We start from the raw sequence: 19,676 nt of genomic DNA, 5'->3' as shown, positions 1-19,676 counted from the left end.
TGAAGATAGGCAGAGCTTTATTTATGTGAAAAGCCAAAAATAATTTGTTTATTGCACCAAAAGATAATTTGAAATAATAATTTTCTTTCAGAACTCCTACCAAGTCTTCACTTAGAATCTCATCCAGATGCCACTGAGTCTTTGTGATTAGATAGATCCCCATTATTTTGATTTATCCTTATTGGTAATCCATAGCTCTTCCAAGGACCTCCTCCTCTTCATCTTCTTCCTCCTTCTCCTCCTCCTTCATTTTATCAATTGTCTTCTTCTGTTTAACCGAACCTTGCCAAGCAGAATAGTTTTTCTAATCCACAATTTGCTCAAAGTATGTTAGATTCTGCTTATGGATCATCACTTTAAGGCAACAATCAGTCATTATTTGGTGGAGGTCTGATGGATTGTTTCTTATTGCAGTCTCCAAATCCATAATTTGAAGACATCTATCTTCTTAGACTCATTCTTTCTCCAGCTTTCATAGCAGTATATTACCAGTTGAAAAATGACTCTTTATTTTGTTCTTTACTGTCACTGGAATAACCTTATCCTTCATAAGTTATTAAGTTTCTTATTGTCTTCCTCTTTAGAATTAATACCCCCTTACATCTCTACCACAGTATATATATATATTTATTCTTGAGCCTAAGAATAAATAATTATCTACAACCTTCATTGCTTCTCAGTCAACTCTGATATTCCTACACATGGTGAGTTACATTAATTCTGTTTTAATAGTTAACATTATCTTTTTTATTTTATCTTTTGTTTCCATAAATTGTCTTTTAACTAATAATACAGCAGCATCTGCGTATTTCAGACTGTTAACCTTTAATTTTGATACCAGCTGGCATCTTTTCCAATTCTGCCATTCTTGTAATATATTCACTGTGTAAATTAAAGAGAAATGGGGACAATATGAATATTTTTTCATACCTTTCTCTCTTTTGAACCAGTCTGATTTCCTTGACTCACAGTATAGTTTATTATTCACTAAAATGTTTTCCCAGAAGGATAATCAGATATTGTGCCATATACATAAGTCTGAATTATTTCACTTTCTTGCATGAGGCAAAATCCTTGCTGTAACAAATTATCGTATACACTTTCTCTCTCCCAAGTTTTGATATTATGTTGGTCTCATGTTCATCCAACTTTTCTGAAATCTGCCTATTCCTTTGGCATTTCTCTGATCAAGTATGGGTCTCTTAAGCAAAACTTTTCATTAAAAATAGTGCAATGATTTGGGAATTTGTACATTCACCTTCTCCAAATTCAGTATAAAGTATATTCTATTTTTCCCTGCCTCTCTCATATATTGCCTTGTTCCATATTTGTCGATCTACAGCTGTTAGCAGTTCACTCTCTCTTATTCTGCAGCTTGAAGCAGGTCAGTGAACATGCCTTGTCTGGTGCTTTCCCAGTTGACAGCTGATCTATTCCCTTTCCAATCTCACTTCTTAATGGAATCACTCCCTGAATTTATTCAATTTCTAGAAATGTTTTTCCATTGCTCTACGTGATTCAATATTTCTAATGTATATAGGTCCAATAGTTACCCATGGTTTAAGATCCCTGTAATAGTATATGGGAAAGACCTTGGGAGATAGGGCAAAGGGAGACCGTAGAGAACGGAGAATGAGAGAGAGCATAGCTTGCAGGTGTATAGTGGGCACAGATAGATGACAGGAGATTTGCACTTGCAGGCTTGCATGATAGATATCAGTCTTTCCATATCAGGTAGACCAAGCAGGAAACACAACCAATTGGATTTATTGTACTTTATTGTAAGGCTTCATGAACAGAATCTGCAAAGCTTTTATTAACGTCCACCCTGGACCATAGTCCACAGACTATGAAATGCTCTTGCTGGTACTTACAATTTGTATTGCAGAAGAGGCGGAGTAACGACACGGACACAAGAGCTGGATTTAAAACTGGGTCATTTTTATTAATTAAATTTGCATAATTTATTCAAATAAATTAGCATAAATTAGCATAATTAACTATAACCCTAACAAGGACCCGCAGGGTCAAACAATTGCTTCTGGGGCGGAAAATGATGTCAGAAAAACTTCTGGGGTAACTTATGGGCGTAGCTCCATGTTGATCCAGGTGAGGGCCCACGCCCTCACCTGAGTCACTGCCATGCACTTGCATGTGGGAGGTCCCGCTTTCTAAGCCCTACAAGGGGAAGGAAATGGGTGGGACCCAAAGACAGGTTCCCCCCAATTGCTCAGGTCGCTCAAACCATGAGCATTTGGAGAGAACCTGTCAATCATCCCCAAAGATGCCCAACGGAGAACACGCAGTTGCTAAACCACCACCCAGTTTTCTGCCCCTAACCTGCCTACCCAAATGACCAAAGGTAAGCCAATTAGCCTAACAGGGGCGAAGCACCCCCTAACCGCCTATCTATTGCCGCAGTGTGGAATAGGTGAAAAAACGGTCACAGAAAATGCCGAGACCGCCAAAAATTCCTATTCGGCTCCCAAAGGGCGACCCTCATTAGCACACTGAAAGATAGGGAGGGCGGGTGGGTGTTCGCTTGGGAAGTTGTCCAGGGTGAAAAGAAAGCCCTGGAGCCTGCTCAGCCCTTTTATAGAGCTGCAGGCTCCACCCTGGACAACGTCATTGGGTAGGCCGAAGCCACCCGAAGTTGTCCGAGATCTCACGAAATCTCACAAGATCTCGGCCTACAAAGATGGCGGCAGTGCCGAGGGCCGTGTCTCCCTGGCCCTGCTGCAAAACGGACCGGGGATAAAGTCACCGACCAGGTATTCTCATGCCTTGGATATCATCAGAGTTAAAGCCAGTTTTAGCTTTTAGATTCACTTGCTGTTTTAAACTGCTGTGATTTAGAACATATTTTTGCTCTTATACTATGTATATTTCATACATTTATATATTTTTGTGTTTCAAAAAGCATTGCCATGTTCAGCTTAACATTTTGCTTTCATTTGTTTAATGGAAGACAGGGAAAAACTATACTGAAGATCCAGGTTTCCCCTTGGATTGTAATTTTTATTAGTCCTCAGGGATTTGCTTCATAAAGCCTCATATTACCATAACGTGAATGATCTATTATTCTTATATGCTCTTGCTTGTTTTCTTGAGATATATGTAGCTCTTTATATAGAGCCACTCTGTTGGTTCTTCTCATTTCCAGGGGAGGAAATGGTTTACACAGTCTGCTTATCTGATTCTTTTTACTGAAAATGTCAGGGTTTAAACCCTGGATATTCTGTCTGCAAAAATTATATGTGACTTGGCTAGCAGCCTAATGCCTTAGAAGGCCACTTTTCATACATTTTCCAAAGGGAATACAGCATCCAAAGAAAACTGGTATGAAAAAAAAATTCAGTTCTAGCTAAGAAAATGCTATTACTACTATATAATATTTGTTAATGAGCCATGTTATAGCACTATACTAGTAAATGGATATACAGTGGATTCTAGGGGAAATCTGCAAATGGCAGTAGATTAGTTCTAAAGAAAAACAGCTGCTCTATCCTGCTATCCCAAAGCATCTTGACTCAAAGGCATTGATAAATGGCTTCACATGTGGCACAGACATCTGAGCAGAGAGACTCCATGCATTATAAGACGTAAAGCTGCACAATCGCATTGTGTCCTTTATCAGGGGATCTTCTGAGTCAGTACAATAAAGACTTCACTAGAATGAAAGAGCCTCTTCCCCCTGCTTTCCCACCCAATCCTTTTTTAAAAGTCTCTTGCAGCATCCAGTGATGGGCTCCTATGGATATGGTCAGGTACGCAGAACTGGTAGAAAATTTTTGATTTTTCTTTTTTTTTTCCCCTTTCAGGGCTCTGGGTATGTTTTTCCTATCACAGTAAATGTGGTTGGATGTGTATAATTTTCGAAGAGCTGTGTGTGCATGTGTACATACACATACAGTTTATATAGTAGATAATGTGTATTTTTGTGTGCCTGTGTGTAATATGTATGTACACAAATGGCATATATACATAGAATTAAATAGTATATTTTGGATGTTCAGTGAGAGTAAATAGATAGGGAAATTGTATCTCTTTGAAGTGAGGAGAGGCCAGGCACCATAACCCAAACCCTTGATGTGAGTGACGTCAAGTTGGCCACCTTTAGGCCAGTCACATGACCTTTAAGTCACTCCCACCTGATCACATGGCCGGTAAGCCACACCCACAAAATAAGCCATGCCCACAGTGTGGTAGTAAAATATTTGCAGCTCTTCAAGGAATATCCCAAATCTAATCCATAGCAAGCAAGGCTCCCTGGAAAAATCTGTGGCTTAGAGTACTGTAAGGTAAAGAAGAATAAACAAAATTTGCCTACCACTTGTGTTTGTTGACTGAAGCCTCCGCTGATCGCAGAGATTTCCTTCAGAGGGGAATGATTCTGCATTGTAATGATTCTGGATTTAATAATACTGCTTTGGCACTGATGATATAAAATGAACAGAACAAATTCAGAATCATGAAATGTAATCCATTTATAACTAAATGGATGATGATAATAAATCTTCATAGGTGTAGAAACAGACACTTTTGAGACTAACTCATTATTAATTATTAGATAATCATCTCTCTTCCCAAAGTAGCAAAATGCATCTTAATAATTCATACAAAAATACTACTTTCACTAAGTAATCTTTTAAATCATCTCAATACTCTAATTACATTCACATATTTGTGGTTTAGATGATTGAAAGAACTATCAAAAAACAGCTTTTTTTGTGACCATAAATAGTTAATGTCATAAATCTACTTCATTTTCTGCAGAAGAAATTGGAAGGGATTTTTTTCCCCTATTTCTTTCCATTCTTTTTGCATTTTTACTCTTTTCTCTTCTTTATTTTGCATTGTATAAAGACATTTTTTTCTTTACAGGCAAACATCGATCTCACTCGTCCCACTCCTTTGTTATGTAACATTTTGGCTTCTTTATTGGGTGACTTAACAGCATGGAAATTCCCTAGCATTTTCACATAACATTCGGACATCTGCACATTTCCTTTTCTAATGTCAGCGTGTCCTGGTTTCACACTTTTCCCTGTTCATGTTCCTTTGTATGTCAGCATTTTATCTTGTAATTTCCTTGTTCAATGAGAACAGAGAAGCAGTGTGAGAGCTGGCATGCACAAATTGTATCTTGATTATATAATATAACATGTCGTACAATATGGCTGCACTCTTGCTCTTTTGTCTGGGATGTATGACTGTTTTTATATTAAGGTTTTTAAATTGCTTTTTGGATTTGTACTATGTTTTTTGTTGTGAGCTGCTCCGAGTCTCCGGAGAGGGGCGGCATACAAATCTAATAAATAAATAAGTAAATAAATAAATAAGTAAATGAATGAATGAATGAATGAATGAATAAATAAATTTTTACAAGAATAAGATTCCATTTCTCTCATTCTGGGACATGTTATTATGGGTTTCAGCATCATTTAATCAGATTGACACACATTACAATGGCTGAAATTTTCCCATATTTGGCAGCTATGTATACTTAATGAAGAATTCATACAATGCAGCATTTAAATTACCAGTAGTCAAAATCAGTACTTTACAAATAACGGAAATAGAACTTGATAGGAAGCAGTAAAAAAAAAAGCTTGACAAATTTGGTGCTTTATTCTTCTATCTTAACAGTGTTAACCTTAGGAGATTGGACAAAGAGACATTGCCTAGTGACTGGTCAGATAAGAGTCAGATAGTCCACAGGTGGATAGTGGCAAGAGGCTCAGCAGAGATTCTCCCTGGTTTCTTGGACTGTAAAGAAAATGGCAGACAATTGTACTTTCAGACTTGCAAGATTCTGTCAATGATTCTGTCAGCGTTCTAAATAGCATCTGAGAAATAAAACAAGTCCCAGTCCATTTCTCTCAATCAGAGCTTGATTTATTAACAGAACCATGTTAGCTGCGCCATTGTCATTCCAATTCTGAGTACTTCCCAGAATCCCACCTAGGTTAAGGTTCATCTTACATCCCCCACACCCACAAGTTCATCACAAGAGCCAGTCTGTGTGCAGGAGCTTATCAACTTCCTCTTCTCTTCAGTTGAGGCAGAACAAACGGTGGCCTTGGTATGGAGAAAGGAATCTTTGGTTGTGTCTAGTAACTTTCCCCTCTGACTACTCACTACCCCTCCCATCCCCCCTTGTGTTGTGTCAGGCTGAACTCTCTAACTCCACATGAAGACTTTGGCCTGACAGCTTTACAATAAACTAGAATTAGCTCAGCTGACTGTGTTCCCTATCTTGTCATAGCCACAAGACTGATACGTATTCAGGAATAAACATTCTATTTAGTCATGATAGCAAGCGAGTTGAATGCTTCCAACTGCTTACAGTTCTGATACTCAGCCTAAAACTTGCTACATATTTAAGCAATAGGCAAAGAATTATTAGTGACAGGATTTAAATTTGCTCCAAGAAGAATGAGTTATTCCATACAAATTGTGCTGAACCTCTGTTATTAAATTATACAGTTTTAATAAGTTTCCAAGCCTGAGGTGGTTGAAGAGAAACCACAGCAAGTGTTGGTGAATAATAACTAAGCCTTTGATTTAACAAAGCTGAGTTTAGTGTCTTTTGGATGCAATCGACCAAATCTATCTCTGCACTTTATATTTTTGCATATGTGTAAAGTTCCATTTACCTTTTATGCATGTATAAAATATGTAAGATTTGCATGCTAAAAATCCAAGTCCTATTTTATAAATATAAGAAATGAATAAAATATCAAACATATGCATGGGTAAACCCCCACTTGAATCGAACCACCTTCCTCTCATTAGTCTATTCAACTGAGAGTTTATTATATATTGAAGTACAAATGGAAACTGAAAATCAAACCAACCATCTGTTAGAAAGGAAGTGTTTAAAGAACTATTCAGGACTATTGCTGAGAACTATTCTTTATATAATAGATAGATAGATAGATAGATAGATAGATAGATAGATAGATAGATAGATAGATAGATAGATGCATGTACAGTGCTAGAGACACAGCTTCGGTGGATGCACAGAAGAAAAAAAACTGAAAAAAATTCCCTCCAAAAGATGGCGGCATTTATGGAATGGCATCGACAGAACTGTTTCTCTGACATCACTGTGACATCACCAGTGGTTTGCTACTGGTTCTTTAGAACCGGTGTGAACCGTGAGGAACCTAAGGGCTAAGTCAACCTTCATCCCTGTCAGGATCAAATTGCTAGCAGTGAGGTGAATTAGCCTATAATACTGCATTTTAACCACTCCACCACCCTGGATGGGTGTATAAAATGATGTTATAAAGAGAATAATTCCCCAACAGTGGCTATATATTACTCAAAAGTCTTCAATGACTCCCAGAAAAGGAGCCACCGACAACCCCCACCCTGCAATCCTCCCAATAGAGTCTGCGGAGAGGGGCAGCATACAAATCTAATAAATAAATAAAATAAATAAATAAATAAAAGACAGCTTGGAATAGATTTCTTCTTACATATCCTACAAACATTTTTAACCAACTTCCATGCCCAAAGTACTGCATTTGCCAGAATATTAAAACTATGGAGTGAAAACATCCCATTACTGACTGTCTTAGACAGTTTGCTGCCTGAGGCAGAGTAACAAATGATTCCTCTTTTCTATCAAGTTAGGTTTAGTATATAGAGGTCTAGTCTAGTTATTTTAGCGCATGAAGCTTTTTTTTAAAATCCCAACATATATTTTCTTCTAGCTGCCAATAGAAATGCAATAACAAAATTCAATAACAATATACTGTCCCTTAATCTACTGCCTGAAGTGGTTGCTTCTCTCAGTGTTACATTAGAACCAATGTTCCATTAGATTACACTTCATCCCTATCACCAACAGACACACTTCTCTTCAGTAATCTGTTTGGTGGTGGAGATGCCGTAATATAAGTCAACCTAGCCCAAAATATCATATAACCACCCCAGCAATTACTGCTATGAGTTCCTAACCATTTTGCATTGCTTTGGTTTGGCATAGTGAACCTAAAGTGGAATTACCTCAAGATACTGAGCAATTTTTGAATTTGACATACAGCAGAGTAGCATTTCCTTGTACTGCCAGAAATAAAGTACACATTTTAATCTCACAAGTCAATATAGAATAGAATAGAATAGAATTTTTATTGGCCAAGTGTGATTGGACACACAAGGAATTTGTCTTGGTGCATATGCTCTCAACGTACATAAAATAAAATATACATTTGTCAAGAATCATGTGATACAACACTTAATGATTGTCATAGGGGTCAAATAAGCAATGAAGAAGCAATATTAATAAAAATCTTAGGATATACGCAACAAGTTACAGTCATACAGTCCTAGATGGGAGGAAATGGGTGATAGGAATAATGAGAAAAACTAGTAGAATAGAAGTGCAGATTTAGTAGAAAGTCTGACAGTTTTGAGGGAATTATTTGTTTAGTAGAGTGATGGTGTTCGGGAAAAAACTGTTCTTGTGTCTAGTTGTCTTGGTGTGCAGTACTCTGTAGCGACATTTTGAGGGTAGGAGTTGAAACAATTTGTGTCCAGGATGCGAGGGGTCAGTAAATATTTTACCCACCCTCTTTTTGGCTCGTGCAATATACAGGTCCTCAATGGAAGGCAGATTGGCAGCAATTGTTTTTTCTGCAATTCTGATTATCCTCTGAAGTCTGTGTCGGTCCTGTTGGGTTGCAGCACCAAACCAGACAGTTATAGAGGTGCAGATGACAGACTCAATGATTCCTCTGTAGAACTGAGTACCAGTCTGAACTGAACAAAAAGGAGGAAGTTTCTCCAATTGTTCTCTACTCTAAATTTCCTTTTCACTATTTTTATTCATTTATTTGTGGTATAAATGCAACTGACGGAGTGATGGTGAAGGAGATATTGACAATATTCAGTTACAGTTCTAGGAATAGTATGAAAAAGGCATGTTCATTCTGACTGTAATTAAATTGCATTATGGATTCTTGAAGGAAAAAGAGGGATTCTCGAGAGGGGAAGCTGTGAAAATTAAATTTTCATCTGAATACAGACTCATATCTTTTAAAATCAAGGCATTTACATTAATAACATTCTTGTTCTTCATGGGGAAAAAACATTTGGAGGGTATACCTTTAGCTGAAATTAAGTTGCAAAAATCTGTTCATTTTGTCACATTGCTTCAATCTGAGAGATGCAAAAAAGGGGGGGAAAGCCAATCAATAACCATAATTATAATTTTCTTCTCATTGATTGCTCAGAAGTCTTCAAAGGCACCTTCATTAATTTAAAGTTTCTGAGCAAAATGTTTAGAATTTAAAAATCCTTTTCTGGGGAAAAATACAAAAATAAAACTTGTTCAATATGGACAAGTTGGAATGTATAATCTATGTCCATAATATATGGTAAATTCTATAAAGGCTAATAAAACCAGAAAAGAAATTCTCTTTCTAAAATTTGCTAGCTTTGTTAGCTCAGCAATACAAGAAATGACCATATGGCCATATTTTATTAGCAATGGACATGAGTATTTATTATTAGGAAGCCAATAAAAACTTATATTGAAATTAGTGCAGTTCAGCTTGCCTCCTCCTCTATATTTGAATATATATATGTAGATACACACACACATACACACACACACTTGTCCTAAAAATGCGAGTTCCTGGTGTATTTATAAATGAAGAGGCAATGAGCATTGCAATCTTCGGGATGTTTAAAATTTATTCAAAAATTACTAAAATTAACTAAGCTGTTGGTAGTCCCCTACTAATGTTATCAGAGTGTTAAAATCGCCATTGAAGATGCCTGGTGCACCAGTTGCGCCACTACCTGGACCGGGACTCACTGCTCACAGTCACTCATGCCCTCATCACCTCGAGGTTTGACTACTGTAATGCTCTCTACATGGGGCTACCTTTGAAAAGTGTTCAGAAACTTCAGATCGTGCAGAATGCAGCTGCGAGAGCAATCATGGGTTTCCCTAGGTATGCCCATGTCACACCAACACTCCACAGTCTGTATTGATTGCTGATCAGTTTCCAGTCACAATTCAAAGTGTTGGTTATGACCTATAAAGCCCTTCATGGCATCGGACTGGAATATCTGCGAGACCACCTTCTGCTGCACGAATCCCAGCGACCAGTTAGGTCCCACAGAGTTGGCCTTCTCCAGGTCCCATCGAAGAAACAATGTCATCTGGCAGGACCCAGGGGAAGAGCCTTCTCTGTGGCGGCCCCGACCCTCTGGGATCAACTCCCCACCCTCCTTGCCTTTCGCAAACTCCTCAAAACCCACCTCTGTTGTCAGGCATGGGGAAATTGATTCCCCTGGGCCATTTCCGCTTTATGTATGGTCTGTATGAGATGTATGATTGTTTTTATATTGTGTTTTTATATTAAGGGTTTTAATTTGTTTTAAGCATTGGATTTTTATTGTTTCTTGTTGTGAGCCGCTCCGAGTCCTCGGAGAGGGGCGGCATGCAAATCTAATAAATAAATAAAATAAATAAAATAAATAATGCTGCTCACTTTTCTCATTGCCCGTGTCACAGGCTGACACCCTTCCTTCCCTCCTGTAATTAGCTTAGCCGTTGCTAGCTTCATCATGTAAACAGGTGAAGTTGCTGTTCCCTCTTTATCTTTTGCATATTGCCTCTTTCTTTCCCCAGGGGGTAGAGTAGGGTTATGAGGCAATACTTGGGGAGTGCTAATCACCACTTTCACCCCCTTGTTGTTATTCCTCCCTTCCCTAGGTACCTGCATCTTTTTTGCCCATGATCGTGTATTGGCTCTGCATTGTTCTACACACACACACACACACACACACGCATGTCTCTGTGCTCTTCCACTTGCTTTCCTGTATGCAATTGGAGCTTGCCCCACCTTCATTAGGCTGTTCTTAACACTGTATGCTGGTGGTATATCAATGTGCCTATTAAGGGATTTTTTATTTGAAAACCAGGCTTCTTTCAGGAGAAGGCTTCCCTTTGTTTCGTCATGGGCCAGAACCTGTGATGCTGGAATTCCCTTAATAGACACAAATGTGTGTGTGTGTGTGTGTGTGTGTAGTTTCTCAGTAGCTAAATGGAAAGCACAGTTATCCAGCATTTTAAGAACAGAAGCATTTTTATAACCTAATAGAAAACCTAAGATGGTAGGTGACCTTCCTTCAACTAAATAATGCTTTAAACTTTTATGCAAATCAGCAGTATTTTTTTGTTTGTTTCACAGAAACAATGAAAAAGATTACTCTTGTTTCTTCCAAATCCAGAATAATATGCTACTGAATTAACCTTTATTTTCAAAGCCACTTCAAAGTCCTGTGTCTGTAGTACGTTGTTCCAGATTAAGTGGTTTGATGGTAGAATTAATGCAAAACATCAGTAGGTTCCCTATTCATGTTTCATGTTTTGAATCAAAGTTTTAATCTCCTTTTTCATTTCCATAATACCATTATAATTGTAATGCCTTTCAACATATAACGGCTTGTTACATACTAATCATGTTGGCAACAAGGGCACATGCTCTATTATGATGAAAAACTGCTAGAAATCTATTTGTTTATTAATTAATAGTGATCCTTGTTGTTCCTATGGAAACATTAAGACTGTGTGGTATTTCACATCTGATTCTCAAAATGTGCAATATTCATGTGGACATAAATATTGCACTTATTTGCAACTTAAAAGCATTGTTTGGATGCTTGGTGGATTGTAGGAGTAACTTTACATAGATTACATAGTAAAAGGGAACTCCTTCCCTCAGCCATGATAAATCATCTAGGTAAGAATGAGGAAGGGAATTTTTAGTGGTAGTAGAACTATGTGAATGGCTTCTTATTTGATTTTGGAGTTGAAGGAGCATAATATTGGCAGAAGCTTACATTCTGTTGTGGCAGCATGACATGGAGTGGAAGCTATTTAATTTTTCATAAAATGAATTACAGTAGTCCCTCACCTATCGCTGGTGTTACATTCCAGACCTGGCCGCGATAGGTGAAATCCGCGATGGGGAATTTATTGACTGATAGTACTTATTTAAGTATTTATATTGTAATTGTTTGGTAAGTTTTCATTGTTTTAAGTGTTTATAAACCCTTCCCACACAGTATTTATTTTAGATACAGTATTTAAATACAGTATTTACAATTTTAGACATATATTTTTTTTGAAAAACCTGCCGATCGAGTTTGGCGGGCTGTTTAAATCTGCCAATCGACTTCCGCGATGAAGTGAAGCCGCAGTAGGTGAAGCGCAGTATAGCGAGGGACTACTGTATATGATTACATAAATGTATGATCCACAAGATAGAAGTAAATTTCAAAACATCTGAAAGGGTTGTTGGGGGTGGGGGGTTGTTGTTGTTCATCTAACAATAAAAAAATAAAACAAACAAGGCTTGGTTGGGTTAGTTGGTTTAATTAAATGGAACGAAAAAGGCTAACAGGAAATTATAGAGCTATTCACACCTAAGAATAGCATTAGCATTAGCACTTATATTTATATACTGCTTCCCAATGCTTTACATCCCTCTCTAAGCAGTTTACAGAGAGTAAGCAATTTGCCCACAAAAATCTGGGTCCTCATTAAACTGTCCTTGGAAGGATGGAAGGCTGAGTCAACCTTGAGCCTATTGAGATTCAATCTGCCAAATTGCTAGCAGCTGGTGATCAGCAGAAGTAGCTTGCAGTACTGCATGCTAACCACTGCACCACTGAGGAACTCGTCTTCAACAAGTGTATATACATTATTATCATCTTAGATCAATAAGCCAGTGTTCTCAAAGGTGGAGCCATACAAATATATGATTCTGATTAAAAATGTTGGGAATTTTACTCAATTACACATGAAGAGTTTGGAGAAGACAGTTGTAGACAGTGAAGAAGTAAAATATATCCATCTTCATAGGACCTGGCTAAATCTTGGTTGATTTTAGTAAATCAGGCAAAGCTGGTTTGTATTTGAATGGAAAATATTCATGAATATCCAAATGAAAAGTCAATAACAATAGTAATAACAAATCAACTGATGCACATCATGGTTGCAGTTATAGCTGAATACTTGGGATGCAAAATCAATAAATAAGAAAAAAAGCATCAGTGCAGTGCATCACCAAAATGGAAAATCAGATTTGAAAATAAGATGCAAGCAAGCTAGAACAGATGAAAGAAAAGAAGATGAAAAACAAGAAGACTAAAGACTATCTGATCAAGAAATATCACCTAGAAACAAGAAAAAACAAGGAAGTAATGGAAATAGTAAATTGGGTTGATACACTTGGGACAGGTAACTTGAAATAATGCATTTGACATTGGCAAATGTGTGGCAAAATTAGTGCTGTGGGTTTCCTGTGGGATTGTTACATTTCATCTGATTCTGGCCTGTTCTCTTGTCCTTAAATTCCTGTTGGTTGTGAGAGAGACTGGTACCCTGGCTTCCGCAATCCACCCACCCCTCCCTCTCTGTTGATTCATTGGCGAAATTCCACTATAAATTAGTTTTCTGGGAAACAAGAAAAAATATCAGTGTTGCTTTTAGCAGATGTAACACTTGCTTTCCTGTAATGTTCAAAAGTGTTCAATAATTTTGAAACCTCCTAGATCTGTGATGGCGAACCTATGGCAGGCATGCCACAGGTGGCACATGTACCAGTGTGGGTTGTTACTTACCACCGCTATTGGTGTGATGTGTGCACAGCTTCAGTTTGCCAGCATGCACGCACGTGTGTCCCAGTAAACTTTTTGCTTCTGTGCATGCACAGGAAGCAAAATCTCACAAGAGGACAAATGCACATGTGAGATTTTGGCAAATTTTTTTGCTTCCGTTCATCCACAAAAGCAAAAAAATTGTTGAAATCTCGGTGGCACATGCATTCCCTCATGAGATTTTTCTTCCTGCTCATGCGCAGAAGCAAAGCCTTACTGGAATGCATACGCACACACACTGGAGTTGTGGAGCTGCGTGCACAGCTCCATTTTTGCTAATGGTGCACAGTGTGGCTTGTACCGAGTAGCAACCTGATACTGCATGTGTAGCCATATCTGAGGGCACATGAGGCCATATGTCAGCTCCAGCAGGATTGTGCATGCTGGCTAGCTGATTTTTGGACTTCAGTAGGACAGGGGGTCATTTCATCTTCCCGAGGTTTCCGAAGGCCTCCAAAACATATTGATGGTGAAAAACTGACCCATTGGGCCAGTGTTCCCTCTAATTTTTTTGGGGGGTGGGCGGAAAATATAGTGTTTGAGCGGCAGTCCCTTCGGGACTGGGCGGCACAGAAATAGTAAGTAAGTAAGTAAGTAAGTAAGTAAGTAAGTAAGTAAGTAAGTAAGTAAGTAAGTAAGTAAATAAATAAATAAACAAACAAACAAATAAACAAATAAACAAATAAACAAACAAACAAACAAACAATAAATAAATAAATAAATAAATAAATAAATAAATAAAAAACCCACCCTGTTTTGCCTCAGAGAATTTCAAAATAAAATACTGTACTGTGTGTCTATAACAGTGAGCCCATACTAGGGCAACTCTATCAATATCAAAATGCCACTTAAATAGTTGAGCTAGTTTCAAACTAGATTTTGATTTTCTTTCTCTCTTCCTTACTCCCATTCTTTTTCTTTCTCTTTTCCTTCCTCTCTTTTTTCTATCTGTTTCTCTCTCTTCCTCTCTTCCTCTCTATCTCCTTCCCTCTCACTCTTTCCCTCTCGGCTTCTGGGCAGGTTTGGAAAACTCTGAGTTGATGATGATTTTTAAGTGAGCGATTGCTCACTGCTCAGCTTAGAGGGAACTATGCATTGGGCCTATCAGAAGTTTGGAAACTACCGTTGGGGCCATTTTTTGCCATCCACAGGTTCCAAAGGCTTCAGTGAGCTCTGTACGCATGTGCGGGTTGTACACACATGGATGGGAGAAGGCATTACATTATGTGTGCAGGCATGCACATACACACGATTGTGCACACGCGCGGTCTTTTGGCATCCAGAAAAAAAAGATTTGCCATCACTGTCCTAGAAGGTCCTATTTTGGTTTGGATCACTTTAGGAGACTACTGCTTGTTTTTGTAGTATTGCAGAGTACCCCAGATTTAAATTTCAGGTGAATTCTCAGCCTCCAAATAATTCAGGCAGCAGAAAAATCCTTTATTTTGCTGTGTATTTACTCCATGTTTTTATCTTCCATTTTCCTGTGCCCTTTCAAATGCTATAATAAGCAGATCCCCTTAAAAAGCACAATTCTTTGCAAAAGCATGATTTAGGTTTTCTGTCTCACATTAGCTATATACATTTAATCATATGCATTGTTTTCACAGCTCATTTTCTCTCTCTCTCTTTTATATTATATGTCAAGAAAATTCCTTGTGGTGTGCATGTTGCATTTTCGAAAATACGCCTAAAATCAGCATTTCCTAGACCTATCTTTGATCAACAAAAGGTCTATTTTAAAGCAGTCCCATAGCAATTTTCAGAATTTATATGAAACAAGTCTGGGCCATCTTATGTCTGTTATGTTTCTAAAAAAAATATACTGAGCAGCCTTCAGATTCAAAAAAAGAACACGCTGCTGCTTCTAATACATCTAAATCTAGTGGTATCCATGAAGGGGCACAAGAGAGGGGGGAGGGATGGAGAAGGAAAGGGAGACATCCAATGAGATTCTCATTCTTCTGTTTTGACATATTGTAAAAGGCATTCTTAGCGTGGAAAGTATCATCCTGTTTAATACAATGTTTAATGTTTAGAAAACAAATATATATTAACTAGTACTAGTATTAGTATTAGCATTAGCATTAGTATTAATTACAATATAAAACAGTGAATACAAAACAAATCTAATTAATTAAAAAAACTACGTAATCTAAAAACCCAGTATATTAAAATCAATCAAACAATTCAATCGCAGCCATACATCACATTTATTGGCCAGGGGGTCTAGATCTTATTGCCCCAAGCCTTGGTGGCGCAGTGGCTAGAGTGGAGTACTGCAAGCTACTTCTGTTGATCACTGGCTGCCAGCAGTTTGGCAGATCAAATCTCAGTAGGCTCAAGGTTGCCTCAGCCTTCCATCCTTCCAAGATCGGTAAAATGAGAACCTAGATTGTTGGGAGGGCTGTAAACCACTGTGAAATGGTATATAATATGTTGGAAGAAACCCCCAGGAGACTAGTTGCAGTAAATGGTTTATTAACGATCAGCAAACAGAACGGGGCAAAACCCCTTTGACAGGTTATTTATACTCACAACTAACTGACAGAACAACCAATCACAGAGCTGTAATTATCCCGCCAAAACAAAGCTCCCCAACAACAACCAATAGCTTAAGGGGAAAGGTTTACCCAATCAGGAGATACATAACAGTATATAAGTCTAAATGCTATTACTAATGCCATAATGCTATTCTATTTTCTGCCTTTTCTGCCCTTAGCTCCAGAGTGCTTTCCAGAAGGACATCGTATTCTCCATCATGCCTATCGCAGCATCCATTTTGATTCTCTGGAATTGCAGGAAAAAGCCATTCAGGACATGATTTGTGATCATTCACTTCCACAAGGGTGGTACCGCTTCATGATTGAAAATAAACCTGCAGAAATGCCAACTAAGTGTATAGAAGTAAGTCAGATAAAATGAAATGGAATGAAATGTGTGGTCTTAATAAGTGTTTAATAAACCCAGGTTTTCCCCAGACATTTTGAGCTCTCAGCCCTACAAAAATTCCCAACAACTCCCAGAACCCTTAATCCTCTTCTATAATATTTAGGATTTCTGGAGTGACAGACCCAAACAACTGATAGGCACCAAGCTGGAGAAGGCTTTTTTTGAGTACTTGAGTGGCACCATCTTTCCTCAGATGCATTCTTCTATCGTAATTAGTGGATACGGTCCATTAAAAGGGAACAATGTATGATTAGAAGCACAAAGGAATTTCCTCATCCAGAGAACAGCTTGATATACTTATATAGATTTAATCAAATTTGTTTCTTTTATATGCAAATGAATTCACCTCATGCTTTCTAAAGCTCAAAAAATTCATTTCACAGGCTGGAATATTAGCAATAGTTCAACACTTCTACTGTATTATAGTTCAAACCCGTTGCTGACATGTTTTGAGCCATATGAAATATGTGATTGGATTAAGTAGCAAGTGTGAGCAATTCAAGAACCTATTTTTTATTTTCATTTTTTCCCAAGAAGTTTTTAAATAATGCATTATCTGCCCCTGGGAAAGTAGGTAATTCAAAATATATTGGGCATTTGCTTGACGGAAAATCTTCAGCAGTTCTGATCAGTGACTTAAAGGTTATAGCACCTTTGAGGTTTTACTTCTTTGATGAATAGCTTCTTGATTCAAAATAAATAATATATTGCTTTGCTTCTTTTATAGATTCAAAAGAAATAATAACTTTCTAATTCAAAGTACCACCTCATCTAAAAAAATCTTCATTTAAACCACAACATAAAATAAGATTCAAACTGAGAAAGAAGTAATTTAATAATAATAATAATAATAAGAAGAAGAAGAAGAAGAAGAAGAAGAAGAAGAAGAAGAAGAAGCAGCAATTAAAAAGCAATTTTAATTAAAAACTGTATCATTGGCATTTTTGTGATAATTTTAAAATGCGTAGGTTCAACAAATAGAACTAAATTTTACACAAAATAAATGATCCTGATTATTTTAAAAATTTATTCAATTTTAAAGCCATCTCACAGCAGTGAATCTGAGCGGATAAAGATTACAATTATCATAAGGTTGTGAGCCGCCTGGAGTCCTCGGAGAGAGGCGGCATACAAATCCAATAAATAAATAAATAAATGAATGAATGAATGAATGAATGAATGAATGAATGAATAAACAAACAAACAAACAAACAAACAAACAAACAAAATCATGACACCCCAATGAAAATTAAAATCCCTAAAACAAAAAGTCTTATTCTCTCCCCCCCCCCCCCCCTTCAACAGAGCTCACTTAACTTTATGGTATACACTTAAAAATATAAATAACAAACATTCCTTGATATCAGCTAAAGAAAAATTCTGAAATGTAGGATGATTTGCTGTGAGCATTTAAAATTGTCACTCTGAATTATGAACAATATATGAAGCTTTTGTGACCTCAAAATATGTAAACTCTAACACTAAATATAATATATGTTCCTTCTAGAAAAGATCAAAATGGTCCAATTAATGCTATCGATTTGTTGAATGTGTGTATATGCTATGCAGTAGTTACACTTTACTACCAGTTTGCACACGCACAATGTTTTTGCACATGTACAAAAGCATTGTGGTGGGTGGGCGGAGTCTTCCATCCCTGGCGCTACCATTTCTAAAAACCAGTCTGAACCAGGAGCAACCCACTGCTGATTTCATGGCAATGAAATTCAAGGTATAGTTAATCAGTTATCCTATGATAAATAAAAAGCCTTGTTAGTAAACAGAAGCATTGCTGGTGAGTAAAGAATATTAACTAACTGTGATTCCTCTTATAATTCTTTGCAACAAGATATATACAACATGATCCAGATGGGTTTTCACTCACTCACTCACTCACTCACTCACTCACGCACTCATTCACTCATTCATTCATTTATTGGATTTCTGTGCACCTAGCCGAAGAGTCGAATATTATATTTGAATATTACATATATGAACTGAGCTTTTTAGGATTTCAGATACGTCATAAAAACATGTATATACGCTTGCTTCCTCATCACACATATGCAATCTCTGATGCATTAATGATTGTTTTTTTGTTTATACATATTTCATATCATTCATTTGTGTACTGAAACTTCTTCAGTGACTATATTAAAGGTAGTCTGAATGCAGTTATTGATTCACTTCTATTATTAAGAATCTTTCTTCATTCAGAAATAACTTGCAGTGCCATGGCATTTGGATCTATGTGTTATCAGAAAAAAAATGTATATACAGTATTTTAGATGCTAATTGCTAGTTAACTCAATAAGGGAAAATCCATTAGAGCTGAACCAAATATATTCAGCACAGTTAATAACATCTCATTTAAATTATATTAATCAAACTACTCCAGATGTGAAATCTGCTGTAATTTTTCAAGCCTTTTCAAGCTTTGCAACCTCATATTTCAATATGAATTAATATGTATTAGGAATTGAAATGGAAGTGGGCTGGTTACATAGCAAGAAGAACTGGTGGCAGGTAGACCAAAACAGTCATAGAATGGCTCCCACATGATATAAAATGTCCACGAAAGAGACTGAAACAAAACAGATTGACATCAGCAGGTATTGTGGGTATAATTGGCAAAAGGAAACTTGGGAAAAAGGAAGTACTGATTAGAAGCATGTTGAAGAGGCCTTCATCATTCAGTGAATAGACAATGACTAAAATGATAATGATGATGATTTTACTAACATTTCCTGGAAAACTAAAATAATGAAATATATTGCACTATACATTAATGAGTATGTCATATGGTGATGCCAAGACTGATATATTGTTTATTTTTCAATTAATTTAAATAGAACATTTGATATGTGAAGCTCTAAATAGCCTGTAACCAACAGCCTGGAAAATACTGAAGAACTTGCTATATTAATTAAATGTAAGCAAGAGATTCACACATAAACTTTTACTTATATTTAATAACATACAGTATCTACGGAGACCATAAACAAACCAGTGGCATGATTTCTCCCCATATAACT

The 19,676-nt window shown here is 37.1% G+C and overlaps 1 protein-coding gene across 1 annotated transcript in view; it reads left to right on the top strand.

The window, feature by feature from the left end:
• Positions 1–19,676, top strand: part of VWDE (von Willebrand factor D and EGF domains) — a 332,452-nt gene that overhangs the window by 46,205 nt on the left and 266,571 nt on the right. The window contains exon 2 of the mRNA XM_070753903.1: positions 16,412–16,596. Within this exon, the coding sequence (XP_070610004.1) occupies positions 16,412–16,596 (185 nt within the window). The remainder of the gene's footprint in view (positions 1–16,411; positions 16,597–19,676) is intronic.

This window comes from Erythrolamprus reginae, chromosome 1, assembly GCF_031021105.1.
Source record: "Erythrolamprus reginae isolate rEryReg1 chromosome 1, rEryReg1.hap1, whole genome shotgun sequence".
Classification (NCBI taxonomy): domain Eukaryota; kingdom Metazoa; phylum Chordata; class Lepidosauria; order Squamata; family Dipsadidae; genus Erythrolamprus; species Erythrolamprus reginae.
Note: the sequence above shows the minus strand (reverse complement) of the source record. Positions and strands in the feature narration are given on the sequence as shown.